The sequence below is a fragment of the Protopterus annectens genome, chromosome 8.part0, assembly GCF_019279795.1.
Source record: "Protopterus annectens isolate FY-2018-M chromosome 8.part0, PAN1.0, whole genome shotgun sequence".
Classification (NCBI taxonomy): Eukaryota; Metazoa; Chordata; order Ceratodontiformes; family Protopteridae; genus Protopterus; species Protopterus annectens.
Window position 1 is genome coordinate 1,505,285,513 of NC_056741.1, and position 26,761 is coordinate 1,505,312,273.

The window sequence follows — 26,761 nt, forward strand, 5'->3', positions numbered from 1 at the left end:
ACCCTGGTAATTACCGCCCCATAAGCTTAACAAGTCTAGTCTGCAAAGCTATGGAGAGGATCATAATGGAGCTCATAAACAAAGATATAGGGGACTTGCAGACATTGGACCCGACCCAGTTTGGCTTCGTCAAGGGCAGATCATGCCTTTTGAACTTGGTCGACTTCTTCGAAACAGTCACCAAGGCCATTGATGAGGGAAAGGCAGTCCATACAACCTATCTTGACCTTGCAAAGGCTTTCGACACAATACCCCACTCGGGTATTTTAGAAAAACTTACCAGCTTAAATGTAAACCCATATGTCACAAGATGGGTTGCAAACTGGCTTAAGGACAGAACCCACAGGGTTAGAGTTGCTGGCGCTATGTCAGACTCCAAGCCTGTCACAAGTGGTCTCCCACAGGGCTCGGTCCTTGGCCCCCTATTGTTCGGCATCTACTTCTCAGAAGTACAGGCCAACATGGGAGGACTTTGGCTGACAAAGTTTGCAGACGACTGCAAACTGGGCGCCATAGTTGAAAGTGCATCGGACACTGATATCCTTCAGAAGGGACTCACGGAAACAGATAGCTGGTGCCAGAGCCATGGCCTGAAGTTAAACGCCAAAAAATGTATAGTCATACCCTTCGGGAAAAACAAGGTAACCCCAAGCTACCATATAGGTGGCAATCCACTAAGCACAGAAGAGGTCATCAGGGACCTGGGGACCCAGGTTGGCAGTGGCCTTTCTTTTGACACTCACGTTGCTAAAGTGGTTAGAAAGACCTTCTACATTGCCCACCTGATCATGAAGGGATTCACATCCAGATCTAGTGAGGTCATTGTTCCCCTGTACTTTCACTTATCAGACCAATGATCGAGTACAATGCCCCATTCGGAATGTATCTTACCCGACACCTGCAGCAATTGGAAAGACCCCAAAAGTTCCTCACCAAAAGGATAAAGGGGCTCAAAAATATGCCATATGCTGCCCAACTGAAGAAACTCCAGCTCTTTTCAGTCGCATACCGTCTGCTCAGAGGTGACCTGTGCCTGACATACAAGGCCATGTCCAACCCGGAATTAATGGACATGCTCCACCTCAAAAAATCCAAATCCACCAGAGCCACAAGAGCAAGAGACTTAAACCTCAACACGGATATAAATAGGACGTGCTGGAGGGACAGATTCATCACCCAGATACTCCCTATGCTGTGGAACAGAATCCCGGTCCATGTGAGACAGAGCACCTCGCTGGCTCTGTCCAAGAGGAATCTTGACCAGTGGATGGGAGATCGTAGGTTTACCCCGGGGATCATCTCTGTATCACTGCTGGACAGAGGCACAGCAAACTAATGGGTATAGTATTCTTCAACCTAAGGGGTGGTGAAAGCCACACAACTCTGGCTAGGCTTATAAATGCCCTAGGGCAGATAGCCTAGTATGAACCTATGAACCTAAATCCCTTCATGTGGTATTACTATGGTTGTCTAAACTCTGACTTGACCTTCCTTTTTACCTGCAGCCATGATGGATAGCAAATATTTTATATGAAAATGCTTTTCTTAGTGGAAATCAGTTCTGGCAGACAAGTTTCAGAATTACAAGCACTTTCATGTAAACCTCCCCATTTGTTTTTCCATAAGTGTAGGGTTTCTCTCAGGACTAATGCATCCTTCTTTCCAAAGGTGCCATCCAAAGCTAACTTAGACCAATCCATAGATTAACCTGTATTCTTCCCCAAATCCTCAAATAAAGGAGAATGCGTACTACACCTGCTAGATGTTCACAGTCAACTAATTTTATGTAAATAGAACAAAACAATTCAGGGACTCTGATTAAACAATTTTTTTGCCTTCTCAAAGTTTAAATTTGGTAGAGCTGTTGCAGAAGTTACTCTGTGTAGATAGTTGTCAAACTGTCTATTTCATGTGTCTATAGTAAGACAGATTTAAATTTACAATCCAGAACAAAGGCTCACTCAACCAGAGCAGTGGCTACCTCAGTGGCCTTTTCCAAGAGACCTACCCATCGATGGCATTTGTGCTGCAACAACTTTGTTCACTGTGCATACTTTTGTTACTCATTGTAAACTAGGCGTACATTCTAGGTTTTGTCTTTTGGTTGCACCATACTCAGGAATACCCTACTTGATACCACCCAGATAGGTTGATAAATCTATCCCATATGTTGAATCAGGCAAAAATTGACAGCATTGGATGCAGAAGTTATCTGCTTACCATAACAGTGCATCCTATTTTTTCTATGGTTCAACCTCCCCATTCCAGCCCCTTTGCCAAATTTATATATATAGCTTTGAGATTGGTTGCCATTCCACACCCTCTCTGAGCAGCACTGCCTAACCATTTTTCCCCCCAGTCTATTTTCTAGATTGATTAAATGTTTTCTGACATTTGTTCACAGATCGGTCTGAGTACTCTAAGGGGCAAACTCAATCTGAGGTATTAGAATGGAGTTCGTGGAATTGTGGGTGGTTGAGGAGTCAGGTCTCTGGAACCATGGAAGCTTCAGTTTGGTGCCAAGGTTGGATCTGACCCTCCCATATGCTGAACTTGATGAGAAACGGACATTTATCTGTTATGGTAAAAGTAACTTGTTTTTCTTCCATTAGTTGTGTCTGAACAGCCTTACAGCTGTCTATTTACCTCCTGGTTTTCTTTGTTGATATAGAAAAAATTGACAGAATGTGCATTAAACCCTGGATTGTCCCTTAGTAATTCCCGTTTTATCTTACATGATTGCTTGACTCAAGCCGATGAAACCACTTTTGATCTCTCTTACTTTTGGGAGGGAGGGGCTGGCATTTGTAAAGCAAACACTTTCCAAGTGGATAGCAAACTGCATTGTGAATTTGCCATCTTTTGACTTTAATGTCCACTGAAAACTGTTGCTGTCAAAAGCCACTCCAATTTTGTGGCTGTTTCTAGTCTTGTCTTCAAAGCTTGTGTTGCAATGTTACATTGTGTTGCAGACATTGTGCCATGGCAATTTGGCCAATGGGTTCCTTAGTGTTTTTTTAAGGTTATACTGTGACTGCAGGAACCACACCATGCTTAGTAGTGTTGTATTTCATGACTCCTCTTTGTGAGCTTTACTGTTTGGCTTTTTGGAATCCCCTGCTTTTTTTGTGGTTTTAATATTTGGATACAAGGCTTGGAAGGCCCAGATGGTTATTGTGGGGGCTGCAGAAAAATACCTCACCAGGTCTGGCACCCTCAAGATTAGGAAAGGTCCTCAGGACCGGAAAGTGTCCCTTGTTTCTATTTTGTACATCTCTATTGGCACTTTATTTCCATGTGGAATGTCAGTGACTGCTGAGAAAATGCTGAAAAACAGTGGTGGTGTGGGCCAAGGCTCCATGCCTCTTCCTTTCCAGGTAATAATAATGGAAGTATGCTGCTATGACTGAAACTGTGACAAATATGGAGTCTACTATCATATGGACATTTTCTTGCCTTCTTTAGAGTGGGCATGTCCTAAAACCATTTCAGTCATCTAATTCCACCCTTTCAGCAGTACAATGATTTCACTGAAAAAAAATTCTGTCTTCCCTGACACGGTACTTAGATTCTGGCAGTTTTGATTTGGAGTTGCCATGTGAGCCATACTGTGGCAAAAAGGAAGTAGATGGTGGGTGGATGCATACTTATACTGGAATGCACAGACATCCTTAGGATATGGGTGGTTGACCAGCTGAGAAGAGGAAGGGTGCTAAACTGTGAAAGTTGGGACAGACTTCATTCCTTCTGCAGGGAGGTAAATAATCTAAGTATGGCAGAAGAAGCTTGTGGCATTTTAAACCAGAAATTGTATTAGATTTTGCTTTAAGGTACACTGTGTTGATATAAATGGATTCTCCTACTTCAGAAACCTCTCTCTCCATAGTTTTTTTAGAAGTTTCTGTCTTCTTTGCAACAGTCTGTTTTTTTTTGTATATTTTGTTTTTCCATTCTTGCTGCCCATCAAGCCTACCCATGATCAGATTGTTCACTGTTGATGGTAGGGGTCATCATTCAAACAGATGTGTGTGGATGCTTTGTGCTCTTGTTGGTCTACCATCAGTAAGAACTGTATGGTCATACCCCCCCCTGCTCTGCTGTTGATTTGTATCATTGTAAAGACGTATACGTCTTATGCTGCACATGTGTGTTCCTCCAGTTGTGCCAAGAAGGGCTGCATTCACTAGCTTTGGATGATCATGTCATCTTCCCTGCACTGGCTCTCTACATCATGATGCATTTCCACTCTCCAGCCATGGCTCTGTCATTGTAGGTGTGGCACAAGATGGGCAAGAACTATTATCCCCACCTCGATCATGGAGTACTTGAGCCACTATTAAAATGCAGTTCATTTTGGCCCTAGTCAGGGCTTTATCCCTCAACTGCCTGTGCAGGTATATGTTGCAGTCCTTAGAACCTCGTGTTAATTCTTTACCAAACAAATAAAAAAAAAAAAGTTATTATATTTAGTGTTTCATACAGTAGTGAAAGAGTAAGGGGAGGTATTCTGTTTATTGGCTGTACTGTGCTGACTTTTTTCCATCATGAATCTACCATTGTATTGAATTCACAATTTTTTTTTTATCTGTAAAAAAAAATCTCATTTTCTTTCACGTAAGAAATAGTTAAGACAGATATTCAGGCTAAACTGTTTCAAAGTAGTTTATTGTACCTTGCTTTTGTTTTGGAACACTGCACTTGCATATTTGACATGTATTGTCTTTTTTCAGCCTGTGCCAATGGAGAGTTTAAATGCAACAGTGGGACATGCATTCCTGAGGCAAAGAAGTGCAATGGCAAGGATGACTGTGGTGATGGCAGTGATGAAGTCAACTGTGAAAACGGTAAAAAGATGTGATGTCTAGTTTTTATGCATGTACTGTCATTGCTTGAAAGCTGACATTTCTAGCAAAAAGATTTCTTGCATTTTGAGTAAAGTAGGGTTTAGTATTAAGAGGGGTGGATAATTCATCTATTGTTCAGCTCAAGTGCTTACGTTTACACATACATTTGTATCTACAGGCAGCACTCCATTTAACATGGTTTCTCCCTCTGTTGACAGCTTACATTTATCGACATTTGATTACCGTGAGAGTCTGACTGGGTAGAAAAACATTTTTCATCTGAGGCTGGGGGAGATAACCCTCCAAATTATTACAAAACATTTTAAGATCAGTAATTTTGCAATCTTCAAAAATAAAACAAAAACATCCGCAGTTTAAATAATTATAAGAAATATAAAAACATTGGTTAAACATCATTACAAGGTATATAACAATAGTTTAATATTTAGAGGAATGTTTAGACAGTTTATAGAGAAATTAAAGGTATGTAGTTTAATACAAATAGGAGTTGTAATTTGAATGGAGAGAAAACAGGCTTATGGTATATTTAAAGAGAAGGTCAGGGAAGAGAATTAGAAAGCAGTAAGGAAGTAAGTAAAGGAGTGCAAATAGATACAGGGAACGACAACGTACTTGTTCATGTTTAGGGATATAGTTTATAGGCTCATAGGTGTGTACTAGGCTAATTGCCCTGGAGCCTTTACAAGCCTAGCCCATAGGATTACCCTGGCATCGTGCCACCCAACCTTAGTTCCTAGTGCCTCTGTTGAGTTAGAGCCAATGGAGTGATCCCCGGGGTGAATTTTCTATTTCCCATCCACTCATCAAGATTTCTCTTGAAGAGGGCCAGTGAGGTGCTCTGCTTGACATGTATGAGAAGTCTATTCCATAGCATGGGCAGTTTCTGGGTTATGATCCTGCCCCTCCAGCATGTTCTGTTGATTGTGGTAATGAGGTTGAGGTCTCTGGAGCGTGTGGTGCGGAGGGATTGGGATTTCTTTAGGTGTAGCATTTCTAACAGAGCTGGGTCAGACATGGCTTTGTAAGTTAAGCAGAGATCGCCTCTAAGTAGGCAATATGAGACAGAGGAATTGTTGGGGTTTTTTTGAGCCTGTCCATGTAGGACAAGTGTTTAAGGCCTAGGATCCTCTTTGTGAGGTACTTTTGTGGCCTCTCCAGATGTTGCAGGTGTCAAATGAGGTACATGTCAATTGGGGCATTGTACTCGATGATTGGCCTAATGAGGGAAGTGTAGAAGGAGACGATGACCTCTTTCTTCCTAGATGCAAAGCCATTAGTAATGAGATGTGCCACATAGACTTTCTGACCACAGTAGCAATGTAGTGGTCGAAAGAGAGGTTGCTGTCAACACTGTGTTCCCAGATCTCTTATAACACCTTATGTGTTCAGTGGACTACCATCAATGTGGTAATTCAAGGGATCTGGGTTTTTCCCAAAGGGGATGAAGATGCATTTTTTGGCATTGAGTTTAAGGCCATGGTTCTGGCACCAGTCGTTGGTCTCATTGAGGCCTTTCTCTAGGATGTCAACATTACTTGGGGAGTTAATAATAGCTCCGAACTTGCAATCATCTGCGAACTTTGTCAGCCAGAGTCCCTTTGTGTTGACCTGGACTTCAGAGAAGTAGCTACCAAACAGGAGAGGACCCAGGACTTGAACCCTGTGGGACTCAACTTGTGACTGGTCAGCATTCTGACTTGGAGTCAGCTACTTTCACACTGTGGGTTCTGTCTGTGAGCCAATTTGCAACCCACCTAGTGATATATAGGGGTTGATGCTTAGCTTAGTAGGTTTTTCTATGATTCCTGAGTGGGGAAATGGTATCAGAGGCCTTGGCCAGATCAAGGTAGGCTGTATGAACCACCTTACCTTCATCCACAGCTCTGTTGACTGACTTAAAGAAGTCGACCAAGTTGAGCAGGCATGATCTAACCTTCACAAAACCGAACTGTGTAGGATCCAGAGTTTGGCAATTCCCTATATCCTTATTTTATTAGGTCCATGATGATCCGTTCCATAGCTTTGCATATTAGACTCATCAGGCTAATGGGGCGATAGTTCCTGGGGTCTGTTGTCACTCCTCCTTTGTGGAGAGGGATGACTGTAGCAGTGTGCCATTCGGTAGGGACAAAGCCTGAGATGAGGCTGTGGTTGAACAGGAGACACAGGTGAGGTGCCAGTTCACCCTGTAGTTCAAGTAGAACACAGCCAGGGATACTGTCAGGTCCCATAGAAGCTGTATTCTTGGCCTTGGACAGTGCTGATTTCACCTGCGCAGCAGTAATACTGGGTGCCTGGCAAATCTACTGGTATTGTGATTGGTCCTTTGGGGGGGGGGGGTAAAGTTAGCACCAAATCTGTCCGCCAGTATATTTGTAATATCTGTTGGCTCGGTATAGGAGGTACCATTGTGCAGTAGCTCGGAACAAATCTGGGTTTTGCTTTGGAGATTCTTTGCATAACCATAGAAGGCCTTGTGGTTGTCTTTACTATCTGCTGCAATTCTGTTTTCATAGTTAGCTTTAGAGGATTTGATGAGGTATCTCAACCTTTTGTTGAGGCTGATAAGGGAGTTTTTCCAGTCTTGGGACTTCACCTCATTCCGCATCAGTTTCCTCCTTCAGTTGTAGAGTTTGTTTATGGCAGGGAACCTCCAGATTGCCTTCCTTTTTTGTGAGGAGAGTGTCTTAGTTCTATTGGGTATGGCGAGATCCATGCATTTGTGTAAGTGTTCGTACAGTGCATTGGTGTATGATCTGGTGGTCATGCAACTATTTTCCATTTGCATGGGTGCCATGAAGTTAGCCACCTCTGTTTTTTTTAGGAGCCTAAAGTTAGCTTTGGAGAAGTTTTTCATGGTGGTTACCTTTGTTGGGGGGTGGGAAGGATGTGGATTTCCAAGGTGATTAGCTTATAATTGGATCTAACCAGGGAGGAGTTGACTATTGGTGGAGCAACGGTAGCCCATGTTAGTAACGACCAGGTCAAGCATGTTGCTACCTCTAGTGGGGCTAAGAACGAGCTGGTCCAGGGCATTGGAATTAATTGATTCCAGAAAGCATTGGGCAAGTGTATTGGTACATGAGAAGTTTTCCCAGTTAATGGAGGGGTAGTTGAAGTCACCCAGTATGAGAGTGTTAGGTTGGACCCTAACATTCTCCAGGGTGCTTAGGAATGTGGGGTGTGAATCTTGGGACATAGTTGGGGAACTTTAGCAGGCACTGACCTGAATCGCTGTCTTACCAAATGTTAGCTGCACCTGAAGTATCTCAGATGTGTTATGTTGGGCTACCAGTCTGGAGGTGTGCACATCCTTTATGAATATGGAAACACCACCACCTTTGGAACTTTGGTCCACGTTCTGGGGCCGAAAGGTGTGGAATGAGTTGTAGCCTGATACTGCAGGGGTGCTTTCTGCTGCCTTGAACCAGGTCTTTTGCAGCATAAATGTCAATGTTCTCCATTTTAAGGAGTACTTCGAGCAAGTGCATTTTGAGATTTAGACTTCTAGCGTTGAGCAGAATGACCCTCAAATTGCATTTGTTTGTAGCTGTTACTGTGGTAATTTGGTCCTGGTTTTGAGCAAAAACAGAGACAGATTTAGCTAGGAAGTCTTTGAGTGGTTTTGAAAGATGGGCGGGTATAGACCTGAAGGATACAAGTAGGGAGGTCCAGGCCTTTGCAACCCTGTATGAGTACATGCAATGCCCAGCAGATTTGCTAGGTTTGTAGACAGACAGGAGGTTTTGGCCACTGGATCACAATGACCCACTAGGAACATAGTTGTGTAGAATGTTTTTAGTGCTGGACAGACTGGTGAATGCGCTGGATATTTGTATAGGTGGTGGTACATTCTGTATGTGTTAGTTGATTTTCAGTGCTATACATTGGTGGGCTCTGAAAGAGGTATGTGCTGCAAGTTTGCCAACTTTGTTACAGTATTGCTCAAGTTTTAATTTTTGTGAAGCATGGATGTTAGTAAAGATGGGAGCGCCATAAAGAAGAGTGGAGGGAAGATAATGTTTCAGTATTCTTATTATGGGATTTCCCGCCTCAGGTGACCCGACGTCTGCTCCTATACAAAAGCTTAAGCCTGGTTGCTGTAGGTGCGTATGGACGTCACATGTAGGGCCATAAACCAGGGACCTTAAATGTGATGTCTGCACGCACAGACCTCAGAACTTTTCAGTCGCAGACAATGTCACATTGTTCGCTTCACTCCTACTCTAGAAGACTTCTAAAAAGCTAAGTACCTCGTTGGGGAAACCTTACGTTCTTTTTTCTTGAGCTTGGTTAGCTGCATTTTATATTAGCCGATGTCAGCTAAAAAGGGCAAATGCTGTTGCGGGTGCAGATACCGCATAAGGATACCCACAACTAGTCCATCTTTTGTCTTGGTAAGGAACACGCTCATACTGCATGTTCACTTGCCAATCTTTTGTACCGAAGACCCTCCGCAGCTGTGTGCCTGCACTAAATTTATATTTAGAGAACCAACGTCTCAAAAAGCTTGCGCTTAGACTGGACCCCGAATTGTCTGCTCCAACTGAACTACTGCGGAAAGCCTACTTCCGTTGCCTGTCTGGCAGCTGATGTCCCGCTAGCTTCCGATACAGGAGTTGATGGACGTCCAACAGAACCAACTACTTCAACGGCTCCGATCGAGGAAGCTGCTTCAAAAGTTGCGGCCTGCATGTTGACGGAGATAGCCCAGATGTCAGTTCGTACCAGTGTCGAGGGGGAACCAGACATAGTCGGGCAGCCTACGGAGACTCCTATTCCTGAGACTCAAGCATCTGAGCCTAGGCCTTCTCCCAAACCAACGCCTATTAAACGTAAACAGAAAACTAAACGTCTGACTCCTACCCCTGAAGGAGTCCCTGACTGGCAGTCTTTCACTAACTGTCACCAACTGTCTGATGCCGGCCTTTATGGCCCACAGGCTCAACTCTTTCCACTATACAAGTGCTCAGCCCTAGGCCTGCTTCTGCCATTTCTGTCCCCTTGCAGACTACCCAAGAGGGAGAGGAGGGACTAGAATCTTACTCTTCTTCTGAAGAGTCCATTTCTAATGCATGCATCCCAGATTGCCTCCCCTTTAGAATATTATTCACCAGATGAGGAATCTTTTGAAGGAGACTCACCACCAGAGGACATTACCTTTAGTGAAACAATAACCAAGATGAGAGTACTTTAAGTGGGACACTACCCTGATGACTGACACCCAGAGGAGGTATTTTGAACTCCTTCAAGTGGAGTCTTCCTCCCCGTCAGCCATCTCACCAGTCTTACCTGCCTATCTGGATGCTTTTACCTCTGCATCCAAAAACCCAGACTCTCAACCACCTGGTGCTGGCTTTTCTTTTTGTTCTACTTGTTCAAGTTATGTGGTTGCCTTGCACCAGTCGTACTTGCTAGCTACATTTTTAGGGGGTGTCTCAACCACCTACACCTAAAAGACCAGACAGGTTTTATAAGGTTCCTGATGGGCAACAAATTCTTAATTAAACCCCCCCTGGCAAACCCTGCAGTTATTGCTGAATCTCCAGATAATAAATACAAACTTATTCCCTCTGCATCTCTTTTGCTTACTGATAAAGACAGCAAAACCATGGACAGGATTGGTAAAAGGTATACACCTCTTCCACCCTGGCCTTCCGAGCTATAAACTACCAGACACACGTGGTTAAATATGCACTGGACCTTGTCTCACAAGCCACTAATCTCCTGGCTGCCACACCTGACTGCCCTACCAAGTCAGACATAACATCTAAATTGCCTCTGGCTTCACAGGTAGCCTGTCATTCAATTAGGTGCAGTTATGATGCTGTAGCGGCCTTTGTTTGGTCAGCATCTTCTGCTTCCGTCCTCTGCAGATATTCTTGGCTGTGCCTACAACCTTTTTCAGAAGACTTTAAAACTAAGATTATGGACGCCCCCTTAGACCATAACTTTTTGTTTGGAAAACAGGCTGCAGAGCTTTTTAAAAATCTGCAAGAGAAAAGCAAAGAACTGCAGGACATCAAGCACTTGCTTGGGTCCCCTTTTCCAAAGTATTACAAGAACTACCATGCGAAAACCTCATTTGTCAGGAGAACCCCTTCCTCTGCCACCCCTTCATCCTCCAGGCACAGGAGGGAAACCAGAAACAAACATTCTTCAGACCTGCCACCTCTCAACCAAGTCCTAGATGGTCCTTTCAGGATAGAAATGCACCAAACGATGCGTGACTGCCTTGCCCATCTGACTTTCAGCCCACCTATCCCACTGTTTACCCATCTGGAAAACCTTCACTTCAGACTAGTGGGTAGTGAGTGTCATCCAAAATCGATGCTTCTTTTCCTGGAGGGAAAAACCCATCCCAGAGCCCATTCCCTTTCCCCCCAAAATCCAAATCCGCATCCTGCCTCAAATTCTAAAAGACCTCCATAAACTAGGAACAATAGAACCTGTTCCTCCTGGGCAGGAAGGAAAATGATTTTACTCGAGACTCTTTCTAGTCCCCAAAAAGGATGGTCCTTTGAGATCTATACTGGATCTATTTTTCCTGAACCCATTTTTGGAAGTGCCTTCTTTCAGAATGCTCTCCCTCCCAACTCTACTGCTGCTTATCCCAGACCAGGCCTTCTTGGCCACTCTGGATCTAAAGGAGGCTTACCTTTATATCCCCATAAAACCCTCAAACAGAAAATGTCTACGTTTTTCTGGACCCTTCTCTCACTTTCAGTTTACATCCTTGCCCTTTGGTTTATCTACAGCACACAGAGTATTCACAAAATGCCTACCCCCAGCCATTGCTTACTGCAGGACCTAAGGTATACAACTCTACCCCTACCTAGACTATATTGTCTTTCTAGCAGAGACAGAAACCCATCTCAGAGACCACCTCAGGTTCTCCACCACCCTTCAAAACTTGGGCTTCACCCTCAATTTAAAATCCTCCTTGCTTCCTCAGTAAGACAAAAATTTTCTGAGCTGCAGGATCAGGACAGATCTAATGCGGGCCTTTCTCCCACAGGAAAAGGACCACACCTTCTCCACTAACTTTCAAAAACCTTTTACTGGAATCCCAGATTTCTTCAAGACATTTCCTGCAACTCCTGGGGCTTATGACAGCCACCATTCCTTTGCTTCTCTTTGCAAGAATGCATATGCAGAAGTTCCAATGGTACCTAAAGAACGTGTGGTCACAAGACCTACACTCTTTAAAGAAACAAATCCCCTTTCTGCCCTGCCTCAAATCAGAGCTAAGGTGGTGGATTCAACAAACCCGTCACAACCCAGGAATAGCTCTCAAAATGCCCTCCCCAAATCAGTTCATCTACACAGATGCTTCAAACCTAGGGTGGGGTGCCACCTGCAAGAATTTCAGACTTCAGGAAATTTGGAGTCCTGCCTTACAAAACAAAACATGTCAATGTCAGGGAGATGACTGCAGTTCTCCTAGCCCTGGAGACTTTTCTTCCTACCCTCCACCCGGGACCCTTCTAGTATTCACAGACACCACAGTCGTAGTACCTCAACAAACGAGGTGGAACCAAAGCCTACCTCTTTTGCAGAATAACCTTACAAATCTGGGAAATTGCCTCCAGGTGCAACGTGTCCCTGCAGACCTCATGCATACTCTCTCAGTACAATGCACAGGCAGATCTTCTAAGCAGAGCATCTCTACAACACATGTGGATGCTGAACAGGGAAACCTTTCTAGACATTGTCCACTGGTGGGGCACTTCTCTTGTGGATCTGTTTGCCTCCCTCAAGAACAGGCAATTGACAAACTTTTGCACCAAGTATCTCTCCCCACTAGCCTGGAAAGTAGACACATCAGCATTTCTTGGAAGGGACTTTCTTTATGCCTTTCCCCCCCCTTCCCTCTAATTCAAAATGTCCTATTGAAAATCAGGAAGGACAAACCAAAAATCTTGTTGGTGACACCCTACTGGCCAAGGCAGTACTGGTTTCCCCCTGCTTCACTCATTAGCCAAGGGCAGTCACCACAGGTTACCCCACAAGGTGGTCCTTCTCACACAACAAACTTGAACCCTAATCCATCCTTATATTCAGAGGACATGTTTACAGTCCTGAGGGAGGCCAGGAAACCTGCTACTAGAAATTCATACTTATCAAAATGGGAGAGATTCTCAAAATGGTGTCTGTATAAAGACAAGGTCCCCAGCCAGGTGGACCCTTCCCTAGTCCTTACATATGTGTGTGAACTTAAGGATGGCTTTTCTTACTCCTCAGTGAAAGTACATCTTTCAGCCATATCTGCCTGCCTGTAGAATCCCCTTTGCTATCCAGGTTAGATGCAACTTTTCTTTAGTGGGGTCTTGCACATCAGACCATCTTGAAAACCCATCCCGCCACCCTGGGGTCTTAACTTTGTCCTGGAGAAATTAACACTTAGCCCCTTTGTACCAGCTAGCAATGCTACTTTACAACTCTGTACATGGAAACTGTACTGTTGGTCACCATCACTTCTACTACGAGAGTGTCAGAATTACAGGCACTCATGGCCTGCCCCCTACACTGTCTTCCACAAGAACAGGGTGACCTTGCCCACTAACCCTTCCTTCATGCCTAAAGTGGTAAACAAGCTATCCTTAAATCATTCACCTGCCTCCTTTTTTTCCCCCTCTCCAACTAACAAGAGTGAGAGGATTCTCCATTCCCTGGATGTGCACAGACAACTTAGAGTCTACCTAGACAAAACTAAACCCTTCAGGAAAATCAGAACAATTTTTTGTCGTCTTCCACCTCAGGGGTATGGGCAAGGCAGTTTCCAAGCAAACTATTTCAGGGTGGATCAGAAAATCCATTTATTTCTGCTACTCACACCATGGCAAACCTTTAACCCAGGGGGTGAGAGGTCATTCCACCAGAGGTATGGCTACTTCCAAAGCCTTCCTCAAAGGGCTGGACACAGCTTCCATTTTAGAAGCTGCCACCTGGTCTACTCTCCACACCTTCACCAAGCACTACAAGCTAGATCAAGTCTCCAGAGCTAGGGCAGGCTTTGCTAGGACTATCCTGCACAGGTTTCTGAAGTCTTCCACCTCTACCCTTACATCTAAATAGCTGTGGTACTCTCCCACAGTAAGAATACTGCAACATAGGAAAAGTGCATAGAATAGTTGGGTAAAAGCTTACCATAACCGTAGATGTCCTTCTCTTCCATGTTGCAGTATTCCATCCCTCCCACCTTCCCCCTGCATTAACCTAACTCCTTGCTTTTAGGAAGCTATACCCTAACCAAGAGCAACTAGCCAGCATATGACACTTGAGTTTTCTAGCTGGCAGTCATTTATTCCTCTAAGACTATCTGTCTGGCTTTCAAGTTCTGAGGTCTGTGCATGCAGATGTCACATTTAAGTTCCCTGGTTTATGGCCCTACGTGTGATGTCCTGTGCACCTACAACAACCAGGCTTAAGCTTTTGTGCAGAAGCTGATGGGTCGCTTGAGGTGGGAAATCCCACAGTAAGAATACTGCAACATGGAAGAGGACATCTATGGTTACGGTAAGATTTTGCATAACTATTTTTTTAGTTGCTTCGGTGAGAGTTTTGGGGTCTGTAAAGCATCCCTAGCTTATACGCATTTCTTATGTAATTTTATATATGTCGGTCGAATGTAAGATTATTATCCACTATTGCCCCAATAGTTTGCTTGAGAAGTGACTTCAGTGGTTGTATTATCAAGAGAGGACTTTAAATTTCAGGGATTTGGGAGGAAAAGTAGTAGTTTAGTCTTTTTTGGGTTGAGCATGAGTTGTTAAAAAGCCATGTTTCAGTAGCTGTTAAAGCTTCCGGAGTAATTTTTTGTAGGTGTACTATGTTGTCAGATGTGCAAATGAGAGTGGAATAATATGCATATTGTATTAGAGTGGCCTGTTTTGTGGAAATATAATGGGTGATGGTGAAAATGTTAGAGGAGAACACCAAGGATAAAGCATTTTGGTACACCAGTGGTTATAGGGAGGTGTAAAGTATGAGAGCATGGAGTGTCATTTTATTGACTGACACTTACTGGACAGGTGGCTTTTGAACCACAGAAGGGTGGGCTGAGAGAGACCTAGTGAAGACATTTGAAGTAGAAGTTTGCTGTGACCTTCAAGCTTTTAGACAAGTCTAGAAATAAGGAAAAGACTAGTTTGCCATTATCTGTAACTTTACTGACAGTGTCTGTACATGTTAGAGGGGCAATGCTTGAAGCCATGCTGTGTAGAACATAGTTCTTCCTGCAGGAGATAGTCTAGCAATTGTTTTTGATTATATTTTTCAAGTATTTTGGAGAGGAGAGATTGATTGCTGTAGGTCTAAAGTTGTTGATGTCTGTTGAGTTTTCCTCCCTTGTGCAGAGGGATAATGTGTGACTTTTTCTAGCTAGAGGGAACATGGAGTTCATATAATGACCTATTTATAAGGATTGAGACAGGATAGGCAATGCTGTTGGCTGCTATGTTTAGGTACTAGCTTGGAAGGTCATCACCTGAAGAAGACCATCATTTAAGTTTGAGTAGTTTTATGTAGGATGTGGGCACAGGTTTGAAGGTGAAAGTGGGTGTGGTGATATGTTGCTTTTGGGCAGGGTTGGGATTGGATGATGTAATATCTGAAGAGTTGAACTGTATTGCAGTTTGGTGAGTTATCGTTTGAGAGGTTTATGTTGAATTTTTGACTGGGATGTAAGATTTCTTTAATGGATGTCCAAAATTGTTTGAGTTGGCTTTAGGATTATTCAGAAAGTTGTTGTAGTGTAGTTTTTTGTCTTCATTTATTTGCTTTTTAGTATGATTGTGAAGCATTCTGAAGTTTTCCAGATACTGAGGTGTTTTATATTTTTGTCATTCTTTCCATGCTTTTTCTCTGTCCTGCCTTAATATTCTACTCTTTTTGGATTGCCAGATTGCATTATTTTTCAATCTCTTCTTTCTAGGAGATGCAAGTAAAAACTTTGTCCGTACAGGAGTGCTGTCTTGGAAACCCTTTAATAAATAGCATAAAAAATGTATAGATTAAGTACTTTTGTCAGCTCCATGGACTTCATCAGAAAAACAAAACACAAAATGTAACCCATTTAAAAATGTCTAAAATCCACTCCCAAGGGTCCTATTCGATAATTACTTAATTACAATGACATTATGTAGTCTGTTTTCTCATGATTCACTGTAGTAAAAGCTTATATAAATGAGATACAATGAATATATAAATATATGTATCTATATATAAATATTTGCATGCAGTAAAAATATATAAATGAAAAAATATATATACATCAGTAAAAAAAAAAAAGGACCTAAGCACATTTTACAAACATAAGGCTTTAAAATGCAATATACTTGATATAGAGACCATGTCATTCAGTCTATATCCATTGGAAGAGTTGCATTTCAACTGCCATCTTAACTCTTTCCATTCTAAAATATCCTTCCATGTGCCTCCCCTAGCTATGTTCTCGTTGTTGTCTAATGTAGAGCATTTAAAGCTATGATTACAGTTTAAAACAAAGAAACAGCACCAGAGCACTCCACGGCGATCGGACCATGCACAGAGAAAACTAGTAACACTATAAGTAATAGTTCAAGCATGTAGTATAAAATCCAAGATTTATTGGAATTCCAGGTTAGCGCTTTCACCCTCATGGGCTTCTTCAGACCTTTTACATCTCATAAAAGTAATGCTAACATTTATGCTAAAGCCTCTATGACATCATTCTTTAAGTAGTCTTCACCTGTAAGGCTTCATTCAAGAACAGTTTATAAATACAGAACCACAAAGCAACATTTAAAGTTAAAGTATACATGTATTAATATATATACTATGTTTATAAATGTATATGTATAGAATATATAAAAAATACTTAAACATAACAGCATATATAAATATAAAAATATAAAAAAATATATATTTAAAAATGTTAAAATTTTTTTTAAATGTTATGTATATCAAAACATATGTATGTGTGTATATGCCATGCATCAATAAGACAATAAGATGTTATACAACAAATTATGCCAGTTCATATAAGAACTGTATATAAAGTACATTTCATAATGAATTCATGTAAGAGCTGTATGAGGACTACATTATATGATATATAAAATGATGTATACAAATATAATGTCCCATCTGACCTGCAGGTCTTTATCCAACAACTCACTTTCTATTTTTTAGGGTCGGTTTAATAGGACTCTGTCATTCAGTCCAGGTCTCTGATTTGCTCTTAGCATTATAATCCACCTGGCATCTGTCCTTTCTGTAGAGTTCCTTATGTCCACACCCCTAGAATTGGGTTTGTTTACTTGTAGTACTAGAAATTTGAAGCTGTGTGTGTCATTTGTGTTCATGACATGCTTGGATAATGCATTATGTGGGGATTGGATGCGTATATTATACAGATGTTCATGTATCCTATCACGTAACCTTCTATCAGTTTTCCCCACATAAAATGCATCACAGGCCATGCACCTAGATAGGTATGTGACATGCTGAGTGTCACAATTAGCTGTAGTGTTGAAACAAAATCTTTTTGTAGTGACAGGTTGTACAAAGCTGGTGTCCTCCGATATAAAGGGACAATAATTGCTTTTGTGACATGGTCTGGTGCAATTTAATGTCTCACCCCTACCACTTGTAGTGGGGACTCTGGGTTGGCAGAGTAATCTGTGCAAGTTTGACGTATTTCTATAGACAAACGACGGTCTATTCCCCACTATCTCTTTTAATTTGGGATCTGTAGTGAGGACAGGCATGTTCTTATAAAAAATCCCTTTCACACTGCTAATGTCTTGTGTATAATTCAGTGAGACCCTAACTATGGGAATGGTTCATCGTCATATCAGTGATTCTAGTTCTCTCTGATGTTCCTTCTAAGTCTACAGGGTTTGCAAAATATGGATGTGCAGATTGAGTTCTAAGATCATATACCCCTTCAATCCCGGAGTACATCTCTTCTGGTGTATAAGTTCTGGCAGCTAGTAATTGATCTAACTCATTCTTAAACCCTTGTTCTGTTGGATTCAAACATGAGGCTCTTGTAGCTTGACCTTTCACTATATTGTAGAACACAAAACAAGGATGCATGCTCCCTCTATGTAAGAGGGAGTTCTTGTAGCACGACTTCCTATATACACCTGTATTGAGTAGACCACTGTCTTAACCTTTCAATGTATACATCTAAAAATGATATCCATCTATCTGAACTCTTCATGGTAAAATTCAAAAAATTGGTCAAAGAGTTGACCTCATAAAAAACTTCTGTAGTTCATCTTCCGATCCTGCCCATAGGAGGAAAAGGTCATCCACAAACCTACCATAATAAATAACATTCCACTTGAAGCTATCTAGTGGGAATAGTTTTTCCTTTTCCCAGTCTGCCATCATTAGGTTGGTGTAGCTATTGCCCCATGATGTACCCATAGCCACGCCATCCTTCTTTATATAGACAGTATCATTGAATATGAAGATGTTATTTTCCAAGATTGCCTCTAGCAAACCAGTAATTAATTCATTGTAGGACATGGTATAATCAGTGTTCATCCTGAGACATCTCCGTATACTTTCTAACCTATGTTGGTTGGGTATAACTGTAAATAATGATTGTACATCGAGTCACTAATATGAAGTGTAAATCAGTAACACACTCACGTTACTGTAAAGGTCCAGCAGAAACTGTTTAGTAGCCCTCAGGATATGAATGAAACTATCTACGACTTTCCTTAGTTGTTTTTCGACATACAAGGAGAGGGGTTCAGTAACCCAACCTCTCCCTGCCACAATGGGTCTCATGGGTGGATTATGTGTATTCTTGTGGACCTTCGGTAACCCTTGAATGACTGGAATCAACGGATTTATAACTAAAAAGAATGTGTATAATTCCAAACTAATCATTTCACTTTTGGATAAGTCTTCTAACATACTTCTAATAGTTCCAACCCGTATATCTATTTCAGTCTTTGAGATTACTGAATAGAACTTGCTGCTGTCCAACATTGTTTTCATTTTGTCGTCCTAGTCCGTTCTATTCATAACTACTACTGGTCCTCCTTTATCCGCTGGTCTAATCATAAGTGTGTTGTCACTCCTCAGATTATTCATAGCAACTCTGTTTTGAACTCTGATTACCATACCATTTCTTTTTGTTGTTATTGTTTAATCCATGTAAGTCCTCCTCTACCATTTTAACAAAAGCATCTATTAATGGATGTAGTATGGGAATAAATGTGCTGGGTCTCTTGAAAACTCCATGTTCACCCATCGATGAATGTCCCCCATAATCCTCGTTTTGTGTTCCACAATATAGTGAAAGGTCAAGCTATAAGAGCCTCACGTTTGAATCCAACAGAACAAGGGTTTAAGAATGAGTTAGATCAATTATGAGGGAGACTAGCTGCCAGATTTTATACACCAGAAGAGATATACTCTGGGATTGAAGGGGTATATGATCTTGGAACTCTATCTGCACGTCCATATTTTGCAAACCCTGTAGACTTAGAAGGAACATCAGAGGGAACTAGAATCACTGATACGACAACGAACCCATCCCATAGTTAGGGGCTCACTGAATTATACACAAGACATTAGCAGTGTGAAAGGGATTTTTTATAAGAGCTGGTCTGTCCTCACTGCAGATCCCAAATTAAGAGAGATAGTGGGGGATAGACCGTCGTTTGTCTATAGAAATGAGTCAAACTTGCACAGATTACTCTGCCAATCCAGAGTCCCCACTACAAGTGGTAGGGGTGAGACATTAGATTGCACCAGACCATGTCACAAATGCAATTATTTTCCCTTTATATCTAAGGACACCAGCTTTGTACACCCTGTCACTATGAAAAGATTTTGTTTCAACACTACAGCTAATTGTGACACTCAGCATGTCACATTACCTAGCTAGGTGCATGGTCTGTGATGCATTTTATGTGGGGAAAACTATACAGAAAGGACAGAAGCCAGGTGGATTATAATGCTAAGAGCAGATCAGAGACCTGGAATGAACGACAGAGTCCAGAGTCCTATTTAACCTACCTAAAAAAAGAAAATAGGTTGTTAGATAAAAAACCTGCGGGGTCAGATGGGACATTATATTTGTGTACATCATTGTATATATCCTAAATAGCCTTGCACCTCCTACATGAAAACATCTTATTGATGCATGGCATATACACATGATATGCATACATTTTTAAATAAAAAAAAAAAATTAACATTTTTAAATATATTTGTTTTTATATTTTTTATATTATATATATTGTTATGTTATGTTTTTTTTATATATTTACATATACTTTTATAAACATAGTATATATATATAAATATATGTATTTTTAACTTCAGAAGTTGTTTTTGGATGAGTATTTTATAAAAACTGTCTTTGAATGAGCCTTACAGGTGAACACTATTTTACTTAATTAAAGAATGATGTCATAGAGGCTTTAGTATAAATGTTAGCATTACTTTTATGAGATGTAAAAGGTCTGAAGAAGCCCATGAGGGTGAAAGCGCTAACCTGGAATTCCAATAAACCTTTATTTTATACTACATGCTTGAACTATTACTTATAGTGCTACTAGTTTTCTCTGTGCATTGTCCCATCACCGTGGAGTGCTCTGGTGCTGTTTCTTTGATTTAAACTTCATTGGTATAGTTATCAGAGCATTTACCCCTATTTCACTCGTTTTATTTGATTTAAAGAATATGATTACGGTTTGTTTATATACTTATATAAGCACTTTCATCCACTACTTCATCAGAGCACACATACACAACTTCTAAGCTGAAACAATAAAATCTGTGTTTTAAAAAAAACATCCCCAAAATCAGCAATAACAAATGGTCCTATTGGATAAATAATTAAAATGAAATTACATCATCAACATTTCTTCATCCAGCCATCTGTAGCCTATATAAATATGAAGAAAGCATTACAAATTATAAATAAATATATATATATATATATATATATATATATATATATATATATATATATATATATATATATATAATTTGTACACATTTATATTACTACAGTGATTCAATATTATTTAGGATATTTAGAAAAATTGTATTGAATTCCGTTACAGCATCATTTAAGGGGAGGATTTTAGGAAGTTCCAGTTTACAGATAGTGTAGTAATAAACATTTCTGGGTTAAACTTGGAAGGGTTACATATTGTATAACTATGCTTAACTGGATGTATGAGATGTCTATTTTTTTTTTGAATTTCTCCACATCTTTTGGGTTTCTAATACCATGACAGGAATGGACCTCATTCCTAAGTCAAAGTAGAGTTAAAGTTCATGAAATTAGTATAGTTTCAATCTTTGTCAGCCAAAAGTGTTTTTCACGGTACCTGCAATGTACCCAGTGACTCATCCTGCAAATTTGTATAGAGTTACATGTATTAATAGCATATCTAAATATGATTGTAGATTCTTTTTTAGAAGACCTGTTGCTGCGCCTACTATTGGAACTATCTGGATATCTTTTCCACATTGCTCTCGTTTCTGCCTACATATCTTGATATTTTATGACTTTGTGTGTTTCTGTATACAAGGCACTGTAGCCATTGGGTATGGCAATTTTCAAAGATCAATGCTACTTTTGTCTTCTTTTTTTGTACCACTATATCTGGTTGTCTAGCATCTGTCTTTTGAACTGTTGGTAATGGATGATTCCATGTGATGTAGACTTAATCTTTTTCTGTGATACTTTGTGGCTTATGTTTCCAGTGTTTTTCAGCCACCTCAGTACCACAATGTATGCACACTCTGCAGTGCAACAGTCTCACCACATTATTATGCCTTTCAGTATACAGTCCTCCTGCCATTAGTATGTGGCAACCAGCAATGAGGTGTGCAACTGATGTTCTTCGTGTTTCACTGTTGCAGTCATTACATTTGGGTAATCTGCTGACAGATTGCCCTCAGTCGGCCTGAATAACAAAGTCTTGGGTCCTGCATCAGTTGCGGTCTCCTCTTCCATGACGTCAGGGGTATAAAACATGCAGCCAACGCCATTTTACTTGGTCTTTCTTGCCGCACAGTGCCCAAAGCAGAAGCAGTTCACAAGTGCCGGTCAGCCGACTCTTGAAATTTTCGCATTAGAGTTTCAGAACCGAAGTCTTCAACTTAAAGCTAAGTACCCCGTTGGGGAAACTTTTTCTTACTCCTTACCGATGTTAGTAAAAGTTAACAATTGCATTACTTGTTGGAAGCAAATACCTCATAAGGATTTTCATTTGTATTGTATTCCTTGCCTAGGCCCAGATCATAACGTGCCTTGCTGTCCGTTTTGTGCTACATTTAACCAACGCACTATTAAGCGTCGATATATTTTTGCTTCAGAATATTTTGGATCCAGATTTAATTATCCCGAAATTTCATCGGTTAGCAGTCCGACTACCGGAGTTCACAAAAAAACGCAAAGAAAGAGACAAGCCGTCGAGGTCCAAAACTAGTGACTGACTTTTAAGTCAGTCGCTGGTTCACCGGTACTCAGATGCTTTCGCAGCCCCTGATACCTGCAACTTTTGAGTCGCAGGCCTCTACCGAGACCCATGTGGAGTCTGGTATGCCGCGAGATTCTCAGAGTGTTGAACCCGCGGATGTCTGTCACTTGGATGGGTCTGGAGCCGCTGTGCAGGCACCGGCTTCTGAGGGTGTTTTCAGACCTCAACATTTTTATATAAAACCTACGCTAGCTTCAAAAACAAGATCAAAAACATCCACAGAAAAATGAATAGACAACTAAAAGGTCTATTCAGCCCACTTATGAAAGTACGGACACCAAAGCTAGCGCTTTCATTCACTTTATTTCTTGTAAACTTCTTCAGAAACAATTTGAACTCCACCCACAAGCGCTTTATATAATAAAATTAATCACATGATAAATGATGTCATAAAATTAATTTCATATAAAAAAAAATTAAAATAAAAAAAAGTTTTTTAGAGATGAAAAAGTAATTTATATATTATATGTATTATTTGATATATATGTATATGTAAAATGAAAAGTTTATTTTAAAAAGTCTAAAAAACCGACGCATAAGCCACGTGCTCAGGCCCCTATGCCTAAAAAACAGATGATCAAAATGGCTGAGGACTTAATTACCTTGATCAGGGGTTCCCAACCCCCCCTCCCCCCGCTAAGAGGCCTAGGCAAGACACTGATTATGTATCCTCCGATCAGGTTTCCATTTCTTCTGCTTCCTCTTCTGAACAGGAATTCTCTATCCCACCCTATGAAGATTCAGATGCAGAAGAATTCATCCCATCTGCATCTTCTCCTGAGGATTATTCTTTTGGAGAAACCTTGCATACTTTAAGGGAACATTTTCAGTGGGAGAGCCAGGATTTTTCTGAATCAAAAAAGAGGCATAGGGATTTCCTCCTTCCTCAGCATAGGCCTTTGAAAATACCTCCAGTATTAGACATTGTTGATGATGTGTTTTCGGAATCAAGCATGGCTCCTGATTCCCTACCTCCAGCTCCTAGTAAGCCAGACAGATATTACAGGGTTCCTGACTCCCACAAATTTTATTCAAAATTCCTACTGCTGATCCTGAGACCATCTCACAGGGTCCCAAAGGTGTAAAGGCCTCTACAGCCAAAAACCCTACCCCCTCTGATAGAGATTCCAGGGTGCTGGATAGTTGTGGAAATAAGTTTTATATGTTTGCAACCTTGGCAATTAGGGCCTTAAACTGCCAGTTTCATATGCTTAAATATCAACAACATGTTATGAGCTTATTGAAACAGAAAATGATGTCGATTTTTGATTGTGTGGAAAGTAAAGAATTACAGGAATTATTGCATGCAGCAGAACAGGTTGGAAAGCATACTTTGCAATGTGGCTTTGATTCATTGGAGGCCTCTTGCAGGGCCGCAGTTACTGGATCTGTGATTAGAAGGGATGCCTTGCTCAAGGAGCAAAATCTGCCTGATCATGTTAAAGCTAAATTGTTGGATGCCCCTTTACAGCATGATACTCTGTTTGGTAATAAGGCAGAAGAGGTTTTAAAGAAAATGGAAGACAAAGCTAAATCTATGCAAACTGTAAAAGATTTCTTACAAGTGCAGCCACCCAGGTTCAGTAGGCACTGGCCTACTAAAAATTGGTCCTTTCCTGTGCCCAACAGAGCCTGTCTAGGTAAATCCAGGCACTCAAAAGGCTCTAGATACCAATCACAGGGTTCTTGCAGGTCAAAGCATTGGGATGCCTCCACTCCCAAATCTGGAGGAAACAAAGAACAGCCCTACAGTAAGCAGTCTCAATGACGTCCCTCTACCTTCACCAAGCACTTATCTTTTGACAGCCTGCTTGGGGGGAAGATTAGCACTTTATGTTCAAAATTGGCAGGTAATTACCCAGGACAAGTGGGTATTAAACAGTATCTCAGGGGTACAGATTTCATTTCCATACTTTGCCAATTCCAAACAGTTAGCCAGATCTGCCACAAAAATCAATGGGCAGAGGCTCAGAAACAAGTTACATCCCTCATGGATATGGGGGCTATTCAACCAGTACCAGAACAGGAAAAAAGGACAAGGTTTTTCTTCAAGACTTTTTCTGGTACCCAGAAAAGGCAGTGCCTGGCGTCCAGTACTGGACTTATCAATTTTGAACATGTTCCTGGACATTCCAAAATTCAAAATGCTGACTTTACAACAGCTACTGCCTATACTGGGCAGGAACGCTTGGTTAGTGACTCGACTTAAGAGGCATATCTCCATATCCCAATAAGGGAATTGTGCAGAAGATACCTCCCCTTCAAGGCAGGCTTTTTGCATTACCAATTCTCTGCACTGCCCTTTGGCTTATCTACTGTTCCCAGGGTCTTTACAAAGTGCCTGGCACCAGTAATTGCATTTTGCAGACAAAGAAGCATACAAATTTATCCTTACCTGGACGACTGTCTCATTCAAGCAGAGAAAAAGGACATTCTTCTTCAACATCTGGCATTTGTAAAAAGGCTCCTAACATGCCTAGGGTACACAATAAATGAAAAGAAATCCCAACTGGTACCCTCTCAAATAATTACATTCCAGTGTGCAAGCTTGAATACAACTGCCCAGATGGCTTACCTTACACCAGACAAACAAAGGCGACTGACAACATACTTCAAACAGATGGCAACAAGAACCCAGTTATCTGCAAGACAAATTCTGCAGGCTTTGGGGTTCATGGCATCCTGCATTTTACTAATTCCATATGCAAGACTACATATGAGGAAACTTCAATGGTACCTAAAAAGTGTATGGAGTCAACATTGTCACAGTCTGGAAACAATGACTCCTCTCATTCCCTGCCTGCAGCAGGAGTTTCTTTGGTGGGCGAAGACATGTCACCAAAACAAGGAACTGTCATTCACTCTACCCCTTGCCACCCAAACCCTAACTACAGATGCATCAGACTATACTTGGGGTGCTTACCTGGTGGTGAGATGCATTCAGGGCATATGGAGCCCAAAACAAATGCATTTACATATCAACCAGAAAGAGATGCTAGCTGTTCAGAATGCTCTAACAGCCTTCAAAGACTTGCTTCATCCTGGACAACTGCTGATAGACTGGCAACACCACGGTTATGTGGTACATAAACAAGCAAGGGGGTACACATTCCTACCCCCTTTGCAGACTAGCCATGGCATTGTGGAACACAATTTTGACTTACCAAGTACATCTTCAGGCTCAATTCCTGCCAGGAAAACCAAATACTCTGACAGATGACCTAAGCAGAAATCTTATGGACCCGCACAAATGGAAACTGGATCCACAAGTCTTCAGCATGGTAACACAGAAATGGGGGAGCCCAGACATAGATCTATTTGCCTCTCCCCAAAATTATCAACTGGACAATTTCTGCACAAGGACTTATCACAGACAAGCATGGAAAGTGAATGCCCTATCCTTCAGTTGGAAAAAACTATCAGTCTATGCCTTTCCCCCTCTGCCTCTTCTCTCCAAGGTCTTACTAAAGGGCAGACAGGAAAAAACAAAAATGATTCTGATTGCTCCGGACTGGCCTTGCCAGCACTGGTACCCAATTCTAAGGAATATGTCCAAACTCCCTCTTTGGTACTTGCCTCAAATACCTCATCTACTGTCTCAGCAGAGCAATCAAATTCTGCACACTCAGCTCCAGACTCTGAATCTTGCAGCATGGATGATCATTTAATTATTCAAACACCTCCTCTCAGTAAGGCTGTGATGGATGACATTTTGGAAGCCAGAAGGCCTAGTACTAGAAAATCTTATGCCGATAAATGGAAGAGATTCTGTGCTTGGAACCAAGCACAAGGAACGGACACAGCAAAACCAAATATCCCTCAGATTTTACAATACTTACCTGAGATGCTTGATAAGGGCCTATCTTTTTCTTCAATAAAAATTCATGCTTCTGCCATCTAGGCCCATTACAACACACGGAGCCTCCCCTCTTTTCTCATCCTCTGCTAAAATAGTATCTTAGAGGGGCCAAAAATTTAAGGCCGCCCAGATGATCACCAGCTCCCGCATGGGACCTCAATTTTGTGCTGGAAAAACTCACCCTGCCTCCTTTTGAACCAGCAGCAACTGCGGATATAAAATTTATATCTTGGAAAACAGATTTCCTCTTGGCAATCACTTCAGCAAGAAGGGTTTCAGAACTACAGGCTCTCATGGCAGTGGAGCCTTTTAGTACTTTTTACTCAGACAGGGTGTCCCTCAGGACAAACCCTTCATTTATGCCTAAGGTGGTATCCAGTGTAGCCCTTAACCAAACAATTCACCTGCCAACATTTTACCCAAATCTGCAGACCATGGGGGAGCGGATTCTGCATTCACTGGATGTACACAGACAACTAAGATTCTACTTAAACAGGACCAAATCTCTAAGAAAGTCTGAGCAACTA

At 41.4% G+C, this 26,761-nt stretch overlaps 1 protein-coding gene across 1 annotated transcript in view; it reads left to right on the forward strand.

Moving 5' to 3' along the window:
* Positions 1-26,761, forward strand: part of ST14 (ST14 transmembrane serine protease matriptase) — a 1,989,024-nt gene that overhangs the window by 1,125,365 nt on the left and 836,898 nt on the right. The window contains exon 13 of the mRNA XM_044081090.1: positions 4,731-4,844. Within this exon, the coding sequence (XP_043937025.1) occupies positions 4,731-4,844 (114 nt within the window). The remainder of the gene's footprint in view (positions 1-4,730; positions 4,845-26,761) is intronic.